The sequence below is a fragment of the Hemitrygon akajei genome, chromosome 10, assembly GCF_048418815.1.
Source record: "Hemitrygon akajei chromosome 10, sHemAka1.3, whole genome shotgun sequence".
Classification (NCBI taxonomy): domain Eukaryota; kingdom Metazoa; phylum Chordata; class Chondrichthyes; order Myliobatiformes; family Dasyatidae; genus Hemitrygon; species Hemitrygon akajei.
In genome coordinates this window covers 175,433,539-175,457,637 of record NC_133133.1, presented here as the reverse complement: position 1 = coordinate 175,457,637, position 24,099 = coordinate 175,433,539, and the positions used below count along the sequence as shown (strand labels likewise).

The window sequence follows — 24,099 nt, the reverse complement described above, 5'->3', positions numbered from 1 at the left end:
AGCTGTCAGAGGATGTGGAATGGTTTTCAATGCAGAGAGTGGCCATGGATTGACATGTGGGAATGGGAATTAAAATGTTTGGCCACTGGGAGGTCCCACTTATGGCTGCTGGTGCAGATGTACTTGACAGTCCCCCAATTTATGCAGGGTCTCACCTGCGTAGAGGAGGGTGCATAGGGAGCACTGAACGCAATAGATGACCCCAGCATGTTCTCAGGTGAAGTGCTGTCTCACCTGGAAGGACTGCTTGGGGCCCTGAATGGAGGGAGGAGGTGTAGGGGCAGATTTAGCATTTAGACTGCTTGCAAGGGTAAGAGCCTTATCTGTTTCTGTGATTTAGTGTTCTATGACTCTGTGTCTGCATCTTGCCACATCACTCCAAAAACACCTGACCAGTATGGAATGTAATGAATTAGCATGGATAAGGTAGACCGACATAATCTTTATTCCAGGGTTAGGGAATCCAAAGCTAGAGGGCATACTGTAAATACAAGAAAAGAGGGGAGAGATATCTGGGACTTGAGAGGTAACAAAGAGTGGTGAGTACCAGGAATGAGCTTCCAGAGGATGTATTCAAGGCGGGTAATATTTCAGCAATTAACAGGCATTTCCACAGTTATACGGAGGGGACGGGCTGTAGTCTTCATCTGGGACTACAGGAAGGATGGTGTACTCAGCATAGACTGCTTGGGCTGAAGGGCCTGTTTCTGCTATATTAGTCTTTGACTGTACAAAACCTGGTGTTAGCACAGCAGGCGGTCTAACATGTATTGTGTGTTGTTAGTGTCAGTCTCGATGACAATGGAGAGTGGACGATGGAAACGGCTGTTTCTGCTCTGACACAAGAAAAGATGGACTACGTGGTGTACGGAGCCAATTTTATCCAACATGAATGCTTCCAGAGACCTGAGGCGAAGAAAGAGGTACCTTAAACTTTCCCCCAGTACCCCTGCTCTTTCCCTTTCTCTCATGCTCCACTCTCCTCTCCTATCAAATTCCTTCTTCTCCAGCTCTTGCCTTTTCCACATATCACCTCTCAGCGTCTTGCTACCCACCCACCTGGCTTCACCTAGCTTAGACCACGGCCATAAGATAAAGGTGCAGAATTAGGCCATTTCGCCTGTTGGTCTGTTCCACCATTTCATCATGATTGAACCATTTCCCTCTCAGACCCAATCGCCTTGGCCAATCAAGAATCTATCAACCTCTCTTAAATACACTTAATGACTTAGCCTTGCACATGTCTGTGGCAATGAATTCCACGGATTCACCACTCTCTGGCTAAAGAAATTCCTCCTCATCTCCGTTCTAAATTGACGACCCTCTATTCTGAGGCTGTGTCCTCTGGTTTTGGACTCTCCCACCATAGGAAACATCCTCTCCATATCCACCCTATTGAGGCCTTTCAACAATCAGTAGGTTTCAATGAGGTCACCCCTCATTCTTCTGAATTCCAGTGAATATAGGCCCCGAGCCATCAAATGCTCTTCATACGAGGAATCATTTTCATGAACGTCCATTGAGCTCTCTTCAATGTCATCCTTTCTTCAATAAGGAGCCCAAAAATGCTCACAGTACTCCCAAGTGAGGCCTCACCAGTGTCTTATAAAGCCTGAACATTACATCCTTGCTTTTATATTCCAGTCCTCTTGAAATTAATGCTAACATTTCATTTGCCCTTTTCACCGCCGACTCAACCTACAAATTAAACCTTAGGGAATTCTGCAGAGAATTTCCAAGTCCTTTTGCACTTCCAATTTTTGAATTTTCTCTCCATTTAGAAAATTGTTTTAATAGCTTGTCCTCCTTCCCTCCCCCCCCTTTTTATTTTAGCTTCTGCTCCCTTCCTTCACAGTCCTGAAGAAGGGTCTTAGCCCAAAACATCCACAGTTTATTCCTTTCCGTAGATGCTGCCTGACCTGCTGAGCTCCTCCATTTTGTGTGTGTTGCTCTGACTTCTCCTTTCTTCGTTAATTTGGATGTTTGAATTGCTGGCAAGGCTAATTTTATTGCCCCTCCCGGTCTGCCGTTGACAAATGGTGGAATTGAACTGCCTTCTTAAGCTGCTATCCCCTGAATGAAGGTGTTCCCTCAGTGCTGTTGAGAGGGAATTCCAGGGCTCAGATCCAGGGAAGCAGACAATTTCTATGTCAAGATGGTGAGTCAATTAGAGAGGAACCTGCCTGTGCTGGTTTTCTCCCTGTATCTTCTACCCTTGTCCTTTTATGTGGTTGGGGTGATACATTTGGGTAGTGCTTTCAGAGCAGCCCAGATGAGGTTGGAGGCCTGTGACTCATGGATGCCCTAAGGATCAATGTTGGGACCTCTGTTTACCCTCTATATCTTCTCATTGCTCCAGGACAACATCCAGGCCCCGTCAATCCACAGGCCATGACACTCAGGGACTTGGTTTAAATTATTGTTTGTGTTACTGTATGTTTTTTCTGCTATGGTAACTACGTATATGTGTTGTGTCCTGTTGGTTCTGTGCTTTGCACCTTGGCCCCAGATGAGGGCTGTTTTGTTCAGCTGTATTCATGTAGATGGTTGAATGACAATCAAATTTGAACTTGAATGAACATGGCAGAATTAGCAAATTTGTTGTTGATAGTGAAGCAGGTTACATGAATTATAAAGATATCTTCATCAGTTAGGGAGCTGGGCTAAGGAATTGCAGATGGATTTCAATTTAGATAATCATAAGAGATTATGCAGATGTCTGAAATCCAGAGCAACACACAGAAAATGCTGTTTATTCCCCTCCATAGATGCTGCCTACCTGCTGAGTTCAACCGGCATTTTGTGTGTGTTGCTTGCAACTTAAATAAGTGTGAGGTTAAAGAGCAAACGCGAGGAAATCTGCAGATGCTGTAAATTCAAGCAACACACACAAAATGCTGGTGGAACGCAGCAGGCCAGGCAGCATCTATAGGAAGAAGCACTGTTGATGTTTCGGGCTGAGACCCTTCGTCAGGACTAACTGAAAGGAAAGATAGTAAGAGATTTGAAAGTAGTGGGGGGAGGGGAAATGCGAAATGATAGGAGAAGACCGGAGGGGGTGGGATGAAGCTAAGAGCTGGAAAGGTGATTGGCGAAAGTGATACAGAGCTGGAGAAGGGAAAGGATCATGGGACGGGAGGCCTCAGGAGAAAGAAAGGGGGAGGGGAGCACCAGAGGGAGATGGAGAACAGGCAAAGAGTGATGGGCAGAGAGAGAGGAAAAAAAACGTGGCCATTGGGAGATCCTGCTGACATATCAGAATGGGAATGGGAATCAGAATTTTAATTCCACGTCCCATTCCCATTCTGATATTTCTATCCATGGCCTCCTCTACTGTCAAGATGAATCCAAACTCAGGTTGGAGGAACAACACCTTATATACTGGCTGGGTAGCCTCCAACCTGATGGCATGAACATTGACTTCTCTCACTTCCGTTAATGCCCCTCCTCCCCTTCTTACCCCATCCCTGACATATTTAGTTGTTTGCCTGTTCTCCATCTCCCCCCTTTCTTTCTCCTGAGGCCCCCCGTCCCATGATCCTTTCCCTTCTCCAGCTCTGTATCATTTTCGCCAATCACCTTTCCAGCTCTTAGCTTCATCCCACCCCCTCCAGTCTTCTCCTATAATTTCGCATTTCCCCCTCCCCCCACTACTTTCAAATCTCTTAGTATCTCTCCTGTCAGTTAGTCCTGACGAAGGGTCTCGGCCCGAAACGTCGACAGTGCTTCTTCCTATAGATGCTGCCTGGCCTGCTGTGTTCCACCAGCATTTTGTGTAAGTGTGAGGTGATGCATTTTGGACAGATTAGGACCTATACAGTGACTGATGTGGGTTATACAACAGAGGGACCTGGGAGCACAAGTACCCAGTTCACTGTAAATGGCTGCACAAGTAGACAGGGAGATAAAGAAGGCGTTTATCATGTTGGACTTATCAGTGTGGTGAGGGAGTTTAGGAGTTATGTTGCAATCATTGGTGAGACCACACGAGGAGTACCGTGTACAGGTTGGCCACCCGGTAATGGGAATGACATTGTCAAGCTGGAGAGATTTACAAGGAGCTGCCTGGATTGAGGGCCTCAGTTATGGGAGAGGTTGGCCACACTGTACGGGATCTTTCTCCCCCGGAGTACAGGAGAATGAGGAGTGACCTCACAGATGTGTAGGAAATCACGAGGGGTATGGATAAGGAGGACAGTCATTGTTTCTTCCCAAAACCAGAGGAGACAGGTACCATTTCAGAGACCTTTACGCACAGGTTTGTGAATGAGCTACAAGAGGAGGTTGTTTGGGTGGGTATAATAGTGACAATTAAGAGGCATTTGTATATGTACGTGGAGGGGAAGGGCTTGGAGTGTTAGAGGAGCAGAGAGGATGCTGTGGTCAGCATTGACTAGTTGGGCTGAAGGGCCTGTTTCTACTGTATTACTCTTATGACTCCATGTAGATGGTGCACACTGTGGCCTCCCTGCACCTGTGGCAGAGGAAACATTAAAGATCTGAAGATCTATTTGTCACGTGTAAACTGAAATTTCAAAATATACAGTGAATTGTCTCGTTTGCCTCAAATGAAATCAGCGAGGATTGTGCTGGGCCTCTGTCACCACACTTCTGGCACAACATAGCGGGGGAGTGTGTAGGGGTGGTGAATGGTTGCTTTGTCCTGAATGGGGTCTAGGTTCTCCAGGATTCTCCCAGGCAGGTGAAGGCAGTTCACTCATGCTCCTGGTGGAGAGTCTTTGGGCTGTCAGGAGCTGAGTTACTCATGACAGAGTTTTGGCCTTTGGCCCATTCTTTATTAATTTAGAGATACAGTATGGAACACGCCCTTCTGGTCCAATGAGCCACACCCCCAGCAACCCACCCAATTAACCCTAGCCTAATCACAGGATAACTTCCAATGACCAATTAATCAACTAACCATTTCATCTTTGAACTGTTTGAAGAAACTCAAGCAGTTCACAGGAAGAACGTTAAAAACTCCGTACAAACAGCAACAGAATTGAACCCCAAAATCTACCCTGAACTGTAATAGTGTAACCTCCTTACAGAGAGCATCAAAATTAAACTTCAGAGTCTACCCTGAACTGTAATAGTGTAAACCTCCTTACAGACAGCATCAGAACTGAACTCCAGACTCTGATGCCCTGAGCAACACATACAACACACTGGAGGAACTCAGCAGGTCGGGCAGCATCCGTGGAAACGAGCAGACAACGTTTCGGGCCGAGACCCTTTGATTTTCGGGCCCCTGCCCCCTCCATCTTCAGTCCTGACAAAGGGTCTCTGCTGGAAACGTTGACTGCCTGTCTCCACAGATGCTACTCGACCTGCTGAGTTCCTCCAGTGTGTTGTACGTGTTGCTTTGACCACAGTATCTGCACTGTACTTTGTGTTTCTGATGCCCCGAACTGTAATAGGGGTCTGCAAGCCGCTACGGTGCCCCAATCACGGTATTGTGGATGGGCTGATCTGTCCTGAATGATGTCAGGTGTCTTCAGAGCTGGCGAGCAGGACTTCCCCAGAGAGGTGAATGGTGTTTCGTCACGGTCCTGAATTGTGCCTGGTAGCTGGTGGAGAGACTTTGGGCTCTCAGAAGATGAGACACACGTGACAAGGTCCTCATTGTTGCCGCACTTGGAGGTCCTGGGTTTCTGGTTTTAAAAGGCAGCAGATTCAAGCAAATGTGCAGGGCTTCTGCCGAAGGATTCGGCCCATTGACTGGTGGTCCTTATGGTAAAATACCCCAACAGAATGAGAGCAAAGTCTTCAGGGTTTTGAAGTCTAATCCTTAAAGTACACATAGTTACATTCAACAAGGATGTAACGCAGAGGCTTTATGAGGCTCTGGTCAGACTGCACTTGGAGTATTGTCAACAGTTTTGGGCTCCTTATCTAAAAGATGTGCGGGCATTGGAGAGAGTCCAGAAGAGGTTAACAAGCGATCCCAGCAATAAAAGGGTTAACATGTGGAGCGTTTGATGGCTCTCGGCCTGTACTCGCTGGAGTTTAGAAGAATGGGGGGATCATATTGAAATGTATCGAATATTGAAATGCCAAGATAAGAATGGATGTGGAGAGGATGTTTCCTATAGTGGGGAAGTTTCAGACCAGAGGGTAGAATCTCAGAATAGAAGGATAACCCTTGGTGAATCTGTGGAATTCATTGTCACTGATGGCTGTGGTGGCCAAGTCATTGGGTATATTTGAAAGCGGTGGTTGATAGGTTATTGATTAGTAAGGGCATGAAAGGTTATGGGGAGAAAATGAGAGAATGGGATTGAGAGGGAAAATAAATCAGTCATGATGGAGTGGTGGAGCAGACTCGATGGGCTGAATGGCCTAACTCTGCTCCTATGCCGCATGGTCTTATGCACTCTGGCAGGCTGCCCAATACGATCCTCTCTGATTTGACTTGATGCTAAATGATGCATTTCACAGTGTGTTTCAATGGACATGTGACATCCCATCATCAGATACAGGTTCAGATTAGTTAATTCTCACCTACACTGAGGTGCTGACACAAAACTCACAGAGTAAACTGTATTCATTGTATTGACAAATACAGTGATGAGAGTACAGGATGTACGTACAAACTCCTGACAGACAGTGCCCTGTGATGTAACACTGCCCGCTGCTCTATTGTGGCGACCCAAGCTCACATTTGTCTTGCTCATCTGCTGCCGGGAAGCTACCTTTTTCGTTCGGTGTGGGCCTCTGTAGAGTGTGCCATGGTCCATCTCTCTCCCACAGTTGTACGAGTTGGATGGAATCGAGAAGCTCGTCGCTCTGCTGAGCAGTGAGGACGTGGAGGTTCAGAGGGCAGCGTGTGCGGCCATCCGCAACGGGGTGTTCGAGGAGAACAACAGCAAGATCGAGGTGAAGAAGCATGATGGACTCCAGAAGCTGGTGGAGCTACTGGGGCAGAGCAAGGACATCGAGACCAAGAAACAAGTCACCGGTGAGTCCTGGGGCATCAGCCGATCCGTCCTCTGACTTTGCATGCTATGAACCTGCAAACTCCATCTTCAGTGGACAGGGCGGGTGGTAATCAGCTCCCCAGTTTACTCATTAAATGATGTTCCTGAACTTTCTTTGGACGTTTAAATTCTTTCCCATGTGTGAATGAAAGGAGAAGGACATTGGCCTCTTGAACCTGCTACACTGTTTGATGAGGCTCTGACTAACTCAGCCACATTGGACTGTCATGCACAGGAACAGGCCCTTCAGCCCATGATGTAAATCACTGCACAATCACCACTTGCCCAGTGTTCATCTAGAACATGGAACAGTACAGGCCCTTCAGCCCACAATGTTGTGCTGACCTACATAAACCCTCAATCTAATCCTCCTCTCCCACATAGGCCAGAACCGTCCATTTTTTCTTTTATCAATGTTCCTATCTACGAGTCTCCTAAATGTCCCTAATGTATCTGTCTCTGCCATCACCCCGGCAAAGTGTTCCACACATCCGCCACTGAGTAAAAAAAGCTGCCTTTAACATTCCCCTATATGTTTTCCTGCAGTCAACTCAAATGGATGTTCAAAGTTATGGATACCGTATACCACCTTGAGAGTCACCTTCTTGCAGGCATCCGTAAAACAGAGAGAAACAATAGAATCCACGAAAACCCAAACACCACAAAGATGGGCAAACAGCCAATGTGCGTATAAAGAACAAACAGTGCAGGCAAACAACACAGCACATAAACTGCAGAGCCCCCAACAGGGAGTCCACAGCTGCCGAGCCAGTTAGCTCTGTAGCCGGTCCAGGACCCCAGTTGGTGCAGGCCGCAGCTGTGGAGCCAGTTAGCTCTGTAGCCAGTCCAAGATCCCAGTGACTGCAGGCCACAGCTGCTGAGCCAGTTAGCTCTGTAGCCGGTCCAGGACCCCAGTTGGTGCAGGCCGCAGCTGTGGAGCCAGTTAGCTCTGTAGCCAGTCCAAGATCCCAGTTGGTGCAGGCCACAGCTGCTGAGCCAGTTAGCTCTGTAGCCGGTCCAGGATCCCAGTGGGTGCAGGCCACAGCTGTGGAGCCAGTTAGCTCCGTAGCCGGTCCAGGATCCCAGTGGCTGCAGGCCACAGCTGTGGAGCCAGTTAGTTCCGTAGCCGGTCCAGGATCCCAGTGGCTGCAGGCCACAGCTGTGGAGCCAGTTAGTTCCGTAGCCGGTCCAGGATCCCAGTGGCTGCAGGCCACAGCTGTGGAGCCAGTTAGTTCCGTAGCCGGTCCAGGATCCCAGTGGCTGCAGGCCACAGCTGCCGAGCCAGTTAGTTCCGTAGCCGGTCCAGGATCCCAGTGGCTGCAGGCCACAGCTGCCGAGCCAGTTAGTTCCGTAGCCGGTCCAGGATCCCAGTGGCTGCAGGCCACAGCTGCGGAGCCAGTTAGTTCCGTAGCCGGTCCAGGATCCCAGTGGGTGCAGGCCACAGCTGTGGAGCCAGTTAGTTCCGTAGCCGGTCCAGGATCCCAGTGGGTGCAGGCCACAGCTGCCAAGCCAGTTAGTTCCGTAGCCAGTCCAGGATCCCAGTGGGTGCAGGCCACAGCTGCCGAGCCAGTTAGCTCCGTAGCCGGTCCAGGATCCCAGTGGGTGCAGGCCACAGCTGTGGAGCCAGTTAGTTCCGTAGCCGGTCCAGGATCCCAGTGGGTGCAGGCCACAGCTGTGGAGCCAGTTAGTTCCGTAGCCGGTCCAGGATCCCAATGGGTGCAGGCCACAGCTGTGGAGCCAGTTAGTTCCGTAGCCGGTCCAGGATCCCAGTGGCTGCAGGCCACAGCTGTGGAGCCAGTTAGTTCCGTAGCCGGTCCAGGATCCCAGTGGCTGCAGGCCACAGCTGCCGAGCCAGTTCAGCACTGAGGCAAGCAAACCCTCACAGAGTAGTGAGCTGATGCTGGTTCATCCTTTGCCCTTGGCCTCGACGCCTTAATCATTTTAATTTGGCTCAGTGCTTAAAATGGCCAAGCATTGATTCATTTCTCGCCCTCTGCTATTGGCCTTTGCTGCCGTAGGAAAAAGATTTATCATATTAAAGTTTTGAAGAAGCTAGGTACAAAGGAGATGTCAGGGGTAAGTTTTTACTCAGAGAGTGGTCAGTGTGTGGAATGGGCTGCCGGCAACGGTGGTGGAGGCGGAAACGATAGGATCTTTTAAGAGACTTTTAGATAGGTACATGGAGCTTAGTAAAATAGAGGGCAATGGGTAAGCCTAGTAATTTCTAAGGTAGGGACATGTTCGGCACAACTTTGTGGGCCGAAGGGCCTGTATTGAGCTGTAGGTTTTCTATGTTTTTTCAGCTACCCAGACTGACTTGCTTTCTGTACTTTTTGATTCTGATGAAGGATCTTTCAATTGAAGGGTCTTTGACTCTTTCTCTCTCCACAAACGTTGTTTGATCTGCTGAGTCTTACCAGCATTTGATTTATTTATTTATTGAGATAGAGTGTGAACAAGTTCTACCAGCTCGTCAAGCCATACCGCCCAGCAACCCTCAATTTAACACTAGCCTAACCATGAGAGATTCCGAATGACTGATTAACCTATTAACTGGTACATATTGGACTGTGGGAGGAAACCCATGCCCATGCAGACGACATTGGACACTCCGAGCTGTAATGGTATCTTGATAACCACTGCCTGTTCTAGAGAGCGTGACATCAGGACAGGCTGAGTGAGCTAGGGCTTTTCTCCTGGGAGTGAAGGAGGATGAGAGGTGTCTTGATAGAGGTGTACAAGATAGTAAGAGGCATAGATTGAATGGGCAGCCAGAGACTTTTTCCCAGGGTGGAAATAGCTAATACCAGGGGGCATGACTCTGAGGTAATTGGAGGATGGTATAGTGGGGGGGTGGCGGGTCAGAGATAGGTTTTCTTACACAGAGTGGAGGGTGTGTGGAATGCCCTGCTAGGGGTGGTGGTAGAGGCAGGTACGTTGGGGACATTTAAGAGACTCTTAGACAGGCACATGGATGACAGTAAAGATGGAGGGTTGTGGCTGTGTGAGAGGGAAGGGTTAAATTGATGATGGAGTAGGTTTCTAAAGGTTGGCTCTGCATTGTGGGCCGAAGGGCCTGTACTGTGCTGTACTCCTTATATGTGTTATGTCCTTGCGATGGTTCCTCTCCTCCTCCCATTGTCTGCTGGCCTGCCTTCAGGTTTAATGTGGAACCTGTCTTCGAGTGAGGAGCTGAAGAGTGAGCTGATCGAAAAGGCCCTGCACCCACTGACAACGACCATCATCATCCCGTACGCTGGTTGGCCTGACGGAGATGTTAAAGTCATCGATATGGATCCTGATATCTTCTACAACACCACAGGCTGCTTGAGGTGAGCTGTTTTTGAAGTTCCCCTATTCTCGTTAAATCATCCCAAAGCCAGTTCAGTGAGCCCAGCTTGAGAGAGCAGAACGGTCGTCAGCTGCTGCTCCCAGCAATGTAAGTGAGTGAGATTCCGAGGGCTCTAGGTGTTCTGGTGCCTCAATCACAAAACGTTAGCAAGCAGGACTGTTTGTCTCACTCCCATCAGGGAGGAGGCTACACAGCATCCACGCCAGAACCATCAGACTCAAAACCAGTTACTTTCCCCAAACAGTAAGGCTGATCAACACCTCCACCCACTTACCCACCCCTCCATACCCCAACCACCACTACTTTATCATTTCCTGTCAGTCACCTGATGTACAGACACTCCTGTGCCTAGCGTCACTTTATGGACATATAATCAATCTATGTATCAGAATCAGGTTTATTATCACCGGCATGTGACGTGAAATTTGTTAACAATCTATGTATAGAAGCTATCTTAAGCATTTATATTAATTGTGTTTTTAAAAATTATTATTGTTTTCTTTGTGAATTTTTTGTGCTGCATTGGATCTGCAGTAACTTTGTTGTCCGTTACACTTGAGTACTGGAAATAACAAAAAAAACCATAAAATTCCACAGCTAACAAATTAACCAATAATATAGTCAGATTCAAATGGCGTGACACCTGCTACTGAAAACTAAGAATTTTCTAGAAGAATACAAAAGCAACTGTACCATAATTACTGGTCAACTTGCAAAACAATTCTGTGTGTTTAGGTGATTATATAAAAGAAAGCAAAGAAAAGTGTAATATTACTATACAAGCAAGCAGAGGAAAGTTCAACTACATGAAAAATACAAGGAAAATGATAATTCTACATCCCTATCCAACATTGCATAGGGGCTGGGGCAAGAACAGGGTAGTTATGTTCCAGTTATACAGAGCGTTGGTGAGGCCACATCTGGAGTAAGAAGAGGATAGTTATGTTCCAGTTATACAGAGCGTTGGTGAGGCACATCTGGAGTAAGAACAGGGTAGTTATGTTCCAGTTATACAGAGCGTTGGTGAGGCACATCTGGAGTAAGAACAGGGTAGTTATGTTCCAGTTATACAGAGCGTTGGTGAGGCACATCTGGAGTAAGAACAGGGTAGTTATGTTCCAGTTATACAGAGCGTTGGTGAGGCACATCTGGAGTAAGAACAGGGTAGTTATGTTCCAGTTATACAGAGCGTTGGTGAGGCACATCTGGAGTAAGAACAGGGTAGTTATGTTCCAGTTATACAGAGCGTTGGTGAGGCACATCTGGAGTAAGAACAGGGTAGTTATGTTCCAGTTATACAGAGCGTTGGTGAGGCACATCTGGAGTAAGAACAGGGTAGTTATGTTCCAGTTATACAGAGCGTTGGTGAGGCACATCTGGAGTAAGAACAGGGTAGTTATGTTCCAGTTATACAGAGCGTTGGTGAGGCACATCTGGAGTAAGAACAGGGTAGTTATGTTCCAGTTATACAGAGCGTTGGTGAGGCACATCTGGAGTAAGAACAGGGTAGTTATGTTCCAGTTATACAGAGCGTTGGTGAGGCACATCTGAAATACTGGGAATACACATTAAATGCTGGAGGAACTCTGCAGGCCAGACAGCATCTATGGAAAAGAGTAAACAGTTGATGTTTCAGGCTGAGACCCTTCATCAGGACTGGGAATAAAAGATGAGAAGTCAGAGTAAGAAGACCGACATGTCAGTCCATGGCCTCCTCTACTGCCATGATGAGGTCAAGTCAAGTCACTTTTATTGTCATTTTGACCATAACTGCTGGTACAGTACCTAGTAAAAATGAGACAATGTTTTTCAGGACCATGGTGTTACATGACACAGTACAAAAACTAGACTGAACTACGTAAAAAATAACACAGAGAAAAAGAACACACAACTACACTAGAATATAGACCTACCCAGGACTGCATAAAGTGCACAAAACAGTGCAGGCGTTACAATAAATAATAAACAGGACAATAGGGCAGTAAGGTGTCAGGCCAGGCACTGGGTATTGAGGAGTCTGATAGCTTGGGGGAAGAAACTGTTACATAGTCTGGTTGTGAGAGCCCGAATGCTTCGGTGCCTTTTCCCAGACGGCAGGAGGGAGAAGAGATTGTATGAGGGGGTGCATGGGGTCCTTCATAATGCTGTTTCCTTTGCGGATGCAGCGTGTAGGGTAAATGTCCATGATGGCGGGAAGAGAGACCCCGATGATCTTCTCAGCTGACCTCACTATCCGCTGCAGGGTCTTGCGATCCGAGATGGTGCAATTTCCGAACCAGGCAGTGATGCAGCTGCTCAGGATGCTCTCAATACAACCTCTGTAGAATGTGATGAGGATGGGGGGTGGGAGATGGACTTTCCTCAGCCTTCACAGAAAGTAGAGATGCTGCTGGGTTTTCTTTGCTATGGAGCTGGTGTTGAGGGACCAGGTGAGATTCTCCGTCAGGTGAACACTGAGGTTGAAGAAGCAACACCTTATATTCTGTCTGAGTAGCCTCCAACCTGATGGCATAAACATTGATTTCTCAAACTTCCAGTAACTGCTCAGTAATTCTGCTAGTTTATTCTTTTCCATGGATGTTGTCTGACCTGTGTTACCTGGGTAAATGGAAGGATGTTTTCACTGCAGAGATCTTAGGGTGTAAATCCATAGGTTGCTCAAAGTTGCCACGCAAGTTGATAGGGTGGTTAAGAAGGCATATGGTGTGTCGGCCTTCATTAATTGGGGAAATGAGTTTGAGAGCTTCGAGGTAATGGTGCAGGTCTATAAAACTCTGGTTAGACCACACTTGGAGCATTGTGTTCAGTTCTGCACTCCTCATTATAAGGAGGATATGGAAGCTTTAGAGAGGATGCAGAGGATATTTACCAGAATATTGCCTGGATTAGAGAGCATGTCTTATTAAGTGAGGTAGGGCTCTTCTCTCTGCAGTGAAGGAGGATGAGAGGTGACCTTGTAGAGGTGTACAAGATGATCAGAAGCATGATGGACAGCCAGAGGTCCGTCTCCCCCCCCCCCCCCCACCAGGATGGAAATGGCTAATACGAGGAGGAATAATTATAAGGTGATTGGAGAGGAGTATGGGGGAATGGTGGGTGTCAGACCGAAGTTGTGGGTGTGTGGAACACCCTGCCAAGAGTGGTTGTGGAGGCAGAAACATTAGGTATATTTAAGAAACTCTTGGGCACCTGAATGATGGAAAAAGTGGGGGGCAGGGATGAGGGAGGAAAGGGTTAGGTTGATCTCAGAGAAGTTAAAATGTCATTGCAACATTATGTAGTAAGGATGGCAGCCACACCCTGCACCGCAAACTCCCACAAAGTTCCGGGTGGTAACAATCAGATTTCTTCAGAAAGGCACAGACAAGTGAATGTGCTCAGTCTTTTCCCTGGAGTCGGAGAATCAAGAAGTAGAGGGAATGGTTGAAGGTGAGAAGGGAAGGATTTAAGAGGAGCTTGAATACTTTGCTGTAGTGTTTTATGTTCTAACCTCTTTCCTCAGGTTGTATCTATGTGGAACAAGCTGCCAGGGGAGGTTGTTGAGGCAGGTAACTTTTAAAAGGCTGTTGGACAGGTACAAAGACAGAAAAGGTTTAAATATTTATGGGTCAAGTGCTGGCAAATGAGACTGCCTTGGATGGGGCATCTGGGTCAGCAGGGACAGATGGGCCAAAGGGCCTGGTTCTGTACTGTATGACTCTAGCTACAGTCTGACTGGTCACAGACTAAGAATAGCACCGGCAGATATTATGCCTCTGTCTCAGTCAGTTAGGAGAGCTCCAGTAGAGATCTGGGGTGTTTTGTCCCCAGAACTAATCTTAACTCTCAGCTTCAGAGAAACAGCACAATACCTTCAGGCAAACATACTTCCTCCTCGGTTATACCTAGTGGGTAGGGCGTGTATCAGTACACACCAGCACGCACCGACAGAGTTTACCTATCTGCTCAATGAAGCGTGAAGTTGTTAATGAATACAGACTCTGGGTGAGGGTTGTTTTTGGCTTGTGGCATTTCCACGGAGAGTTGGGATAGACTGAACATAGAATATTACAGTAGAGTACAGGCCCTTCGGCCCATGATGTGTTACTGACCCTTTAATCTATTCTCAAAGTCAATCCAACCCATCCTCATTCTTCTAAGTTAGATATGGCCCTTGTGGCTAAAGGGATCAGGGGGTATGGAGAGAAAGCAGGTACAGGGTTCTGAGTTGGATGATCAGCCATGATCATACTGAATGGTGGTGCAGGCTCGAAGGGCCGAATGGCCTACTCCTGCACCTATTTTCTATGTTTCTATCATCCATGTGCCTATCTAAGAGTATCTTAACTGTCCCTAATGTATCTGCCTCTATTACCATCTCTTGCAGTGTTCCACACACCTACCACTCTCTGGGTAAATAAATAAATAACTTCTGACATTCTTCCCCCCCCTCCCCCCCATACTTTCCTCCTATCACCTTAAAATCATGCTGCCTGGTATTATCCATAGAACCATAGGTGGTATTTTGTTTTATGTGGTGTTTGTATTTTTAGTGGGTGCACCGTGGTCCAGAGGAACGTTGTTTAATTTGGTTGTATACGTGTACAGTCAGATGGCAATAAACTTTTAACTTGAACTTGTAACCTGAGAGGAAATTTCTTCATTCAGTGGGTTTTGTGAGTGTTAAACGAGATGCCAATGACCCCTACACCCCTGTTAGACACAATCCTCACAGCTCCTTGTAACCCGAGTTCAATCCTGACCTGGGGTGCTGTCTGTGTGGAGTTTGCATGTTCTCCTGTGGATAGGTGGGTTTGTCCGGTGATGAGGTTTCCCCCCACATCCCAAGGCATGCGGGTCAGAGGGGAATGATCCACTGGAACTTGTCCCTGGTGTGTACATAATCCTAACGTGGGAGAACGGTAGAATCTCAGGCTATGTCCACACTAGACGGGATAAATCCATAACCGAAGCTTTTTCTCTTCGTTTTGACCCTCCGTCCACACTGAAACGGCATTTACTTCCCCCGAAAACGGAGATTTTCAGAAACGCTCTCCAGAGTGAATAAATCTGAAAACGCCTAATATCCGGCGTGAGGTGTACGGGGTAACGGGCTATTTTTAAAACTGCTGTCATGACGTGCCGTAACAAATGGTGGCGGCAGCTCAGCATTTCATTGTTTCCTTGAAAGCAACCTCCAACACCACAACAATACCTGACAGTAGATGTGTAACAGCCTAGTGTAACATTGTATGGAAATACAAGATAACACTGATGCAGACATGTTTTATACATTTAACAAGGTGCTTTATTAATGTAACAGAGTGGACATCTGTCGTTTTTATGTGAAACTGGCGTTTTCAAAATTATCCGGTCTAGTGTGGACGTAGCCTCAGTGAGCTGGTGGGAATAGCAGAGTGCACATGATTTAGGTGAGAGAAGATAAGTTCAAGTTTATTGTCATTCTTCTGAATACAGCTAAACGAAACAACCTTTCTGTCAGACCAAGGTGTAAAGCACAGTACAACTATCACATAAAATAATATTAACAGATAAAAAATATTCTGTAGGTGTACAAGTTGACATAAAGTGCATATACAACATTGTATATTATGACTATGACTAGACTATGTAACAGTTTCTTCCCCCAAGCTATCAGACTCCTCAATACCCGAAGCCTGGACTGACACCTTGCCCTACTGTCCTGTTTATTATTTATTGTAATGCCTGCACTGTTTTTGTGCACTTTATGCAGTCCAGTGTAGGTCTGTAGTCTAGTGTAGCTTTCTGAGTTGTTTTTTCATTACGTAGTTCAGTCTAGTTTTTGTGCTGTGTCATGTAACACAATGGTCCTGAAAAACGTTGTCTCATTTTTACTACGCACTTTACCAGCAGTTATGGTCGAAATGACAATAAAAGTTGACTTGACTTGTTCAATACAACAGTATAATGCTACTGGCACTGTTATCGATAATGTGGATTGGATGGTGTCCAGAGGTCTCACAGCCTGGTGGAAGAAGCTGTCACTCACTCTAACGGTCTTTGTTCTGCCCGACAGTAGGAGATCAAAGAGATTGTGAGACAAGTTCAAGTTCAGAGGAGTTGTGTGGGACAGCTGTTTTACACAAGAGTGCTGGCTTGTGCATCCAGGGGTGGTGGTGGAGGCAGATATGATGGGGGCATTCAAGAGTTTCTTAGGCACATGAGTGTGAGAAAAACGGACGGATATGGACGTTGCATAGGGAGAAGGGATTAATTTAGTTGGGCTTTTGATCACTAATTTAATTGGTTTGGCACAACATTCTGGGCCGAAACCCTGTTCCTGTGCTGTACTGTTCTGTGCGTTATGAATGTGTTGACGGGTGGGGGGGAAATAGGCTCTAGGGGATATTAGTGGGAGATAAGAGATAGAATAGTTTCAATGGGCCAAATGTTGTCCTCTTTTCCCTCTCTGAATGCTCTTGTTATGATGATCATGTCTGTTAAACAAATCTGAGGAAAATCTCCCTGGGAGATTTCAAGGATGTTGCTGGGACTGGAGGACCTGAGTTATATGGAAAGATTGAATAAGTTCGGATTTTATTCCTTGAAATGTATAAGATTGAGGGGAGACTTGATAAAGGTAAACAAAATTATGAGCAGTATAGATAGATAATCCCAAGCAGGCTTTCTCCACTGAGGTTGGGTGGGACTATAACTAGAGGTCATGGGTTAAGGGTGAAAGGTGAAAAGTTTAAGGGAAACACAAGGGGAAACTTCTTCACTCAGAGGGTTGTGAGAGTGCAGGATGAGCTGCCAGCACAAGTTGTATATGCGAGCTAGATTTCATCATTTAAGAGAAGTTTGGATGGGTACATGGATGGTAGGGGTATGGAGGGCTGTGGTGCAGGTCATTGGGAGTAGGCAGTTCAAATGGTTCAGCATGGAGTAGATGGGTCAATGGGGCTGTTTCTGTGCTGTACTTTTTTATTACTCTATGAGGAGAGGTGACTTTACTAAATCTTCCCACTTATAAACTTAGTCAGCAAAGTAAATATCTCATAGACATGACACACTTACTCCCACAGTGATCTTTACTAGTTTAATAATTAATTAGTGACATAGGTTTCCTCATTCCAATTGTTAGAGCTGGATTCCAGCTAACTCTATTGAAGATTCCCTGAGTGAGGTGAGGTAAAGTGTGCAGTCACTCTGCCCTCACCCTCCGCCACAGTTCCCAAGCCTGGCAGAACATGCTCTCCATTCATGCTGGTCAGGTCCCTGTTTATAGAGATTCCCTGAAGTATTTGGCCAAGCTATTTGAATAGATCTACTAGCATCTACCTGACAGTGTGAAACATTGCCCAGGTGTGTATAGTCCATAAGAAGCAAGGTAGGGCCACCCAATCCCATTCTCAATCCAACATGTCAGTCCATGGCCTCCTCTAAAGCTACGATGAGACCACTCTCAGATTGGAGGAGAAACTACTCGTATTCCTTCTGGGTAGCCTCCAGCTTGACAGGATGAACATTGATTTTCAGTCATTTCTCCTCCCCCCCCCCCCCCCCTTTTTCAATTCCCCATTCTGGTTCTGCTCTTCACTCTTCTCCTCAACTGCCCTTCACTCACCTCTGATTCCCCTCCTCCTTCCCTTTCTTCCATGGTCCACTCTCATCTCCTATCAGATTCCTCCTTCTTCAGCCCTTCCACCTATCGCTTCCCAGCTTATTTCATCCCCCTTTCCACCCCAACTCAACCATCTTTCCCCTCATCTGCTCTCACCTAGATAGATAGATAGATACTTTATTCATCCCCATGGGGAAATTCAACATTTTTTCCAATGTCCTCCTTCCACTCTCCCCACCTTATCCTGGCTTCTTCCTCCTTCCTTTTCAGCCCTAAAGACTGGAAACCAGTCTGAGGAAAATCTCCCTGGGAGATTTCAAGGATGTTACCGGGACAGAAGGAAGTGAGTTATATGGAAAGATTGAATAGGTTAGGACTTTATTCTTTGAAATGTATAAGACTGAGGGGAGATCTCAGAGTGGTAAGCGTGTGTGTGTGTGCCTGAGTGTGTAGATGGTGTGCGTGTGTGTGCCTGAGTGTGTAGGTGGTGTGCATGTGTGCCTGAGTGGTATTCATGCGTGTGCCCGAGTGTGTAAAATGTTGACTGTCTGTTCCTCTCCATAGATGCCGCCTGACCTGCTGAGTTCCTCCAGCATTTTGGGTGTGTTGGCTCAAGTCGAACCTGACCAATTACCACCCCATGTGTCCACTCCCGACCATCAGGGAAGTGGTAGGAGGGATCATCCTCCGACCAGCAACAGGCTGCTCACAGAAGCTCAGTTTGGGTCTGGCCAAAGTCCCTCAGCTCCCGCCCACACTACAGCCTGGACAAAGGAGCTGAACTCCATGGGTAAAGTAAGACTTGCTGCCCGTAACATCAAGGCAGCATCTGATTGGCTGCAGCATCAAGACTTGTGGCCAGCGTAGTGTAGCAGCTGGTGTGATGCTTTACAGCGCCAGCGATCGGTGTTCATTTCCCATAAGGAGTTTATGCGTTCTCCTTTTGACTCCATGAGTTTCCGCCAGATGCTCCAGATTCCTCTCATAGTCCAAAGATGTCCAGGTTAGGCTTAGTGAGTTATGGGCATGCAAAGTGCGATGTTGGTGCCAGAGGCATGCCAACACTTGGGCTGCTCCCAGCACGTCCTCGGACTGTGTTGGTCATTGACACAAATGATATATTTTACTGTGAGTCCTGATGAAGGGTCTCGGCCTGAATCGTCAACTGTTCACTCTTTTCTATAGATGCTGCCTGGCTTGCTGAGTTCCTCCAGCATTTTGTGTGTGTTACACGGTATGTTTTAAAGTACATGTGACATATAAAGCTAATCTTTGTAAAAACTAAAGGAGCCCTGGCTAAATTGGAGAGAGTGGGGAACACTTGACTGGTTGGAATCATAAAGGGAGATGCTTGAGTTTGGAGGCCACTGGACGTCTCTGCAGAGGTTCTCCAGGGTAGTGCCCAGAGCCCACCATTGTCAGCTGCTTCATCAGTGACCTTCCTTCAGGTGTACGGTCAGACGAGGAGATGTTTGCTAAGACTGGTCAATTTTCCACAACATTCCCAACTCTTTGGATAATGATCCAGCCCTCATTCAGATACAGCAACTTCCAGACAATATCCCTCATCCCTCCTCACTAATCCAGCCCTCATTCAGATACAGCAACGTCCGGCCAATATCCCTCATCCCTCCTCACCAATCCAGCCCTCAATCAGATACAGCGACGTCCGGACATTATCCCTCATCCCTCCTCACTAATCCAGCCCTCAATCAGATACAGCAATGTCTGGATATTATCCCTCATCCCTCCTCACCAATCCAGCCCTCATTCAGATACAGCGACGTCCGGACATTATCCCTCATCCCTCCTCACTAATCCAGCCCTCAATCAGATACAGCAATGTCCGGATATTATCCCTCATCCCTCCTCACTAATCCAGCCCTCAATCAGATACAGCAACATCTAGACAATATCCTTCATCCTTCCCCACTAATCTCCCTCCCGACTCTTATCCCTGCAAATACTCAAAGTGCTACACCTCCTCCCTTACCTCCATTCAGGGCCGCAAACAGTCCTTCCAAGTGAGGCAACACTTCACCTGCAAATTTGTTGAGGTAATCTGTTGTATCCGGTGCTCGCAGTGCAGCCTCCTCTGTATCAGTGAGACCCGAAGTAGACTGGTGGCCTGCGCTCTGTCCGCAAAACCTGTGATTTCCTGTTGGGCAACCATTTTCATTTCAGTCCCTATTTCTGTTCCAACAAGTCTGTTCACAATCTCCACTTTTGCCACGGTAAGGCCACTCTCAGGTTGCTGAGCAATGACCAGGAGAAAACGCAGAAATCGTGCCCTAACATTCAGTGGCATCTCCAGCACCACATCCCCACTATCAGTATCTCAGTGACCGCTGACTATTGAACCAGAGTAGCCACGCACACAGGATGACTACAAAGGCGGTTCAGAGACTGGCAATCCGCAAACACTGTCCCATAAGGCTTGAGTCAGGACTGTGATGGGATATTCTTCCCTTGCCTGGAAAGTGTGCCGAGGGGATTTACAAAGATTTGTCGAGCACCTCCACTCCATCCAGAAAAAGCGGGTTTTCCCAGTGTCTTACCATTTAAATTCCTATCCCCATCCTCATTCCCACATGTCGGTATCTCTCTGATATGGTGAGGCCACACTCAGGGTGGAGGAGCAACACCTCATATTCCATCTGGGTATCCGCCAGACTGATAGCATTAACATCGATGAACAACGAAAGCCGTCCCTATCACTGATCATGTCCGCAAAGGACGCTGTCGCAAGACTAGCAGCATCTATTGTCAAGAATTCCCTCCATTCGGACTCTACCTCTTCTCGCTGCCACCATTAGGAAGGAGATACAGGAGCTTCAGGACCCACACTGTGAAGAAAAAGGGTTTCAGGATGATTATTGTATACATTTCTCTGACATTAAATTTACTTATTGAAACATCACCAGGTTCAGGAAGTTATTACCCCCATTGATCAGGTCCTTGAACGAAAAAGGAAACCTTCACTCACTCCCTCACTGAACTGTTCCCACAACCTACAGACTCGCGTTGAAAGGCTCTACAGTTCATGTTCTTGATATTTATTCACTTATTTATTTATTAATTTTTTTTTGTATTTGCAGTTTGTTTTCTTTTGCACATTGGTTGTTTGTCCATCTTTATGTTTAAGTTTTTCATTAACCCTTTGCATTTCTTTGTTCTGTGAAAGCCTGCAAGAAAATGAATCTCAGGGTCAAATATGGCAGCAGACAGCTTGTACTTTAATGACAAATTTACTTTGAACTGTAAAGTCATGTGGGGTACAGATATGGTAAATCCACTCAGTCTTTTCCCAAGGTTGGGGAAGGAAAAACTAGAGGTGACCAGGTTAAGGGTGAGAGGGGAAAGATTTTATACAAATTTGAGGAGCAATGTTTTCATACGCAGGGTGGTCAGTATATAGAACAAACCCATGAATCTTTTCTAGACCCTCCCTAATAGGAAATGGTTGTGGACAAGACATTAACAATTTTTAAAAGACAGTTAGACAGGTAAATGCATTGGAAAGGTTTAGAAGGTTATGGGCAAAACACAGGCAAGATCAAGATCGTTATTCTGGGTCTGATGCAACCCAAAAACAATTAAATATATTATGTAATAACATTAAAGTAATAATAATTTTTAGAACAATAAATATAAATACATAAAATAACTTGTATACATTGACTGTATGTCCATAAGGTGACACTAGGCTGTACATAAGGTGACTGATGGGAAATAATAAAGTAGTAGTGGCGATAGTGAGTGGAGCTGTTGATAGTCTTACTGCTTGGGGAAAGTAACCATTTTTAAGTCTGGTGGTCCTGGTGTGGATGCTATGAAGCCTCCTCCCTGATGGGAGTGGGACAAACAGTCCATCAGCAGGGTGGGTGGGATCCTTCATCATGTTACTGGCCCTTTCTGGCATTTTGCACGATATATGTCCTTGGTGGCAGGTAGATTGGTGCCAGTGTTGCGTTGGGTAGTTCTGAATACCCGCTGTGGAAGTCTTGGCCAGTCAGACTGAAGGACCTGTTCTTTGCAGTATAACTCAGAGCGCTGAGATAGCCTCGGATGGACTTTGGTTAATTTTGGTAGGTGCACACTGTGATGAAGCTGACTCTCCCTCCTTCCCTGTCTGCCTCTCCCCAGGAACCTGAGTTCGTCAAGTCCCGAAGGCAGGAAGCAAATGCGGGAATGTGAGGGATTAATCGACTCCCTTGTCCTCTATATCCAGTCCACCATCGCCAATAACCAGGAGGATGACAAGGTTTGTGGCAGGGCTGCAGGGATGGAAGTGTGGGTACCAGGAGACAGGTTTTTTTGTTGCGAGATGTGATCCCAAGCATTCAGACAGAATGCAGAATGTTGCCATTTGAAAGAGTCATAGAACAAAACCTTAAGACAGAGAAACAGAATCAGGCCATTCAGCCCATCGAGTCTGCTCCATCATTCCATCATGGCTGGTTTATTTTCCCTCAAACCCACCCGTTCCCTGCAATCTTTGCTGCCCTTTCTAATCAAGAACCTACAAAACCTCTGCTTGAAATAAACCCAGTGACAGCTGAGATACACACCTTATAGTGAGGCTGTGAGATACTGTTGGTCTTCACAACAGCTGAGACCAACAGAAACACTGCCTGGGGCTGTGCTGGTTTCTACCTATGTCCAACCCATCCAGAGGGGTCATACCATTTCTTACCCTCCCTGTGGGCACAAATCAGGGATATGATCTCATGAAAACCTATTGAACGTTGCAAGTCCAGATAGAGTGGATATATACAGGAGGTTTTCAACAATGGAGGTGCCTAGGACTAGCCTTAGAATAGCCAGACGTCCCTTCAGAACAAAGATGAGGAGGAATTTCTTTAGTTGGAGGGTGGTGAATCTGTGGAATTCACTGCCATAGATGGCTGTGGACACCAGCTCGTTGAGTATATTTACAGCAGAGGTTGATAAATTCTTGATTACGGTAGTTGGGGAGTCAAAGGTTACGGGGAGAAGGCAGGAGAATGAGGTTGAGAGGGATAATAAATCAGCCATGATGGAACCAGCGAGGAGACTCAATAGACCAAATGGCCTCATTGTGCTCCTATGTCTTGTAACTTGTCTGTAGAGGTTGGGGGGTTGAGCTGTCTCCCATCTGCCCACAAGCGGGGCAGATTTGCCACCTGTGGGTGCATGTTGAGGTTTTCACAGGTGGGAAGAACCAGTGCCAATAGTTTTTGGAGTGTGGCATTAAACCAGTGGGGCTGAGGGGGTAAGGTGGGCATTTCCCTGGCCAAGATGGGGCAGCTTACTGGCATGACTTCAACTGATTAGCTTTCCTCTCAGTCCACAGAGAACTCCACGTGCGTGCTGCACAACCTTGCCTTCCAGCTGGAGCACGAGCTGCCCAGTGCCTACGTGGAGAGCCTGGGCTGGAGGAATGACTCTTCGGCCCAGCAGAAGTCAGCAGGATGCTTTGGAGCTCGGAGCAACAAGCTGAAAGAGGTACCCCACCCTTCTCCTTCACCTGGGTCTGAGAGATAGCTTTACACCCTGGCCTCACTCATAGGCATTCCTTGTTTCTTCCCATCCACTCTAAATGTCAAGGTCCATGTGCATTGATCCCACACAAGTTTGAAAGGGTTGCTAAGAAGGTGAACAGGTATGGCTTTCATTAGTCTGGGAATTGAGTTGCAGGGTAAAGTTGCAGCTCTGTAAAAGCCTGGTTAGACCACACTTGGAATATTGTTTGGTTCTGGTCAGCTCGATATAGGAAGGATGTGGAAGCTTTACGAGAGAGATGTTCAAGATGATAAGAGGCATGGATCGACTGGACAGCTTTTTCCCAGGGCAGAAATGGCCAATTCTACAAGACATCCATTTAATGTAAATAGAAGATATTTTAGGAGAGATGTCAGAAATAGGTTTTTTACAGCAAGTGATGAGTGCATGAAACATACTGCTGGGGGTAATGGAGTAGGCAAATACAGTAGTGGCATTTGAGAAACTCTTAGATTGGCACGTGGATGTAAGGAAAAATGGAGGGTTATAGGTTATGTAGGTGGGAAGGGTTAAATTGATGGTGGAGTAGGTTTCTACAGGTTGGCACAACATTATTGGCTGAAGGGCATCAGCCGTGCTGTACCATTCTGTGTGTGGTCCATTGACCTGTGCTTCCACCTTTAGGGAATACGGACTTT

General features: G+C 46.7%; 1 protein-coding gene across 6 annotated transcripts in view; it reads left to right on the top strand.

Moving 5' to 3' along the window:
- The window catches only part of LOC140734994 (plakophilin-2-like), a 58,726-nt gene that overhangs the window by 17,953 nt on the left and 16,674 nt on the right, over nt 1–24,099 (top strand). For all 6 annotated transcript variants that reach the window (XM_073059787.1, XM_073059789.1, XM_073059788.1 and 3 more), the window contains 5 exons: nt 785–923; nt 6,754–6,961; nt 10,141–10,312; nt 22,064–22,181; nt 23,246–23,404. In XM_073059787.1, coding sequence (XP_072915888.1) covers nt 785–923; nt 6,754–6,961; nt 10,141–10,312; nt 22,064–22,181; nt 23,246–23,404 — 796 coding nt within the window. The remainder of the gene's footprint in view (nt 1–784; nt 924–6,753; nt 6,962–10,140; nt 10,313–22,063; nt 22,182–23,245; nt 23,405–24,099) is intronic.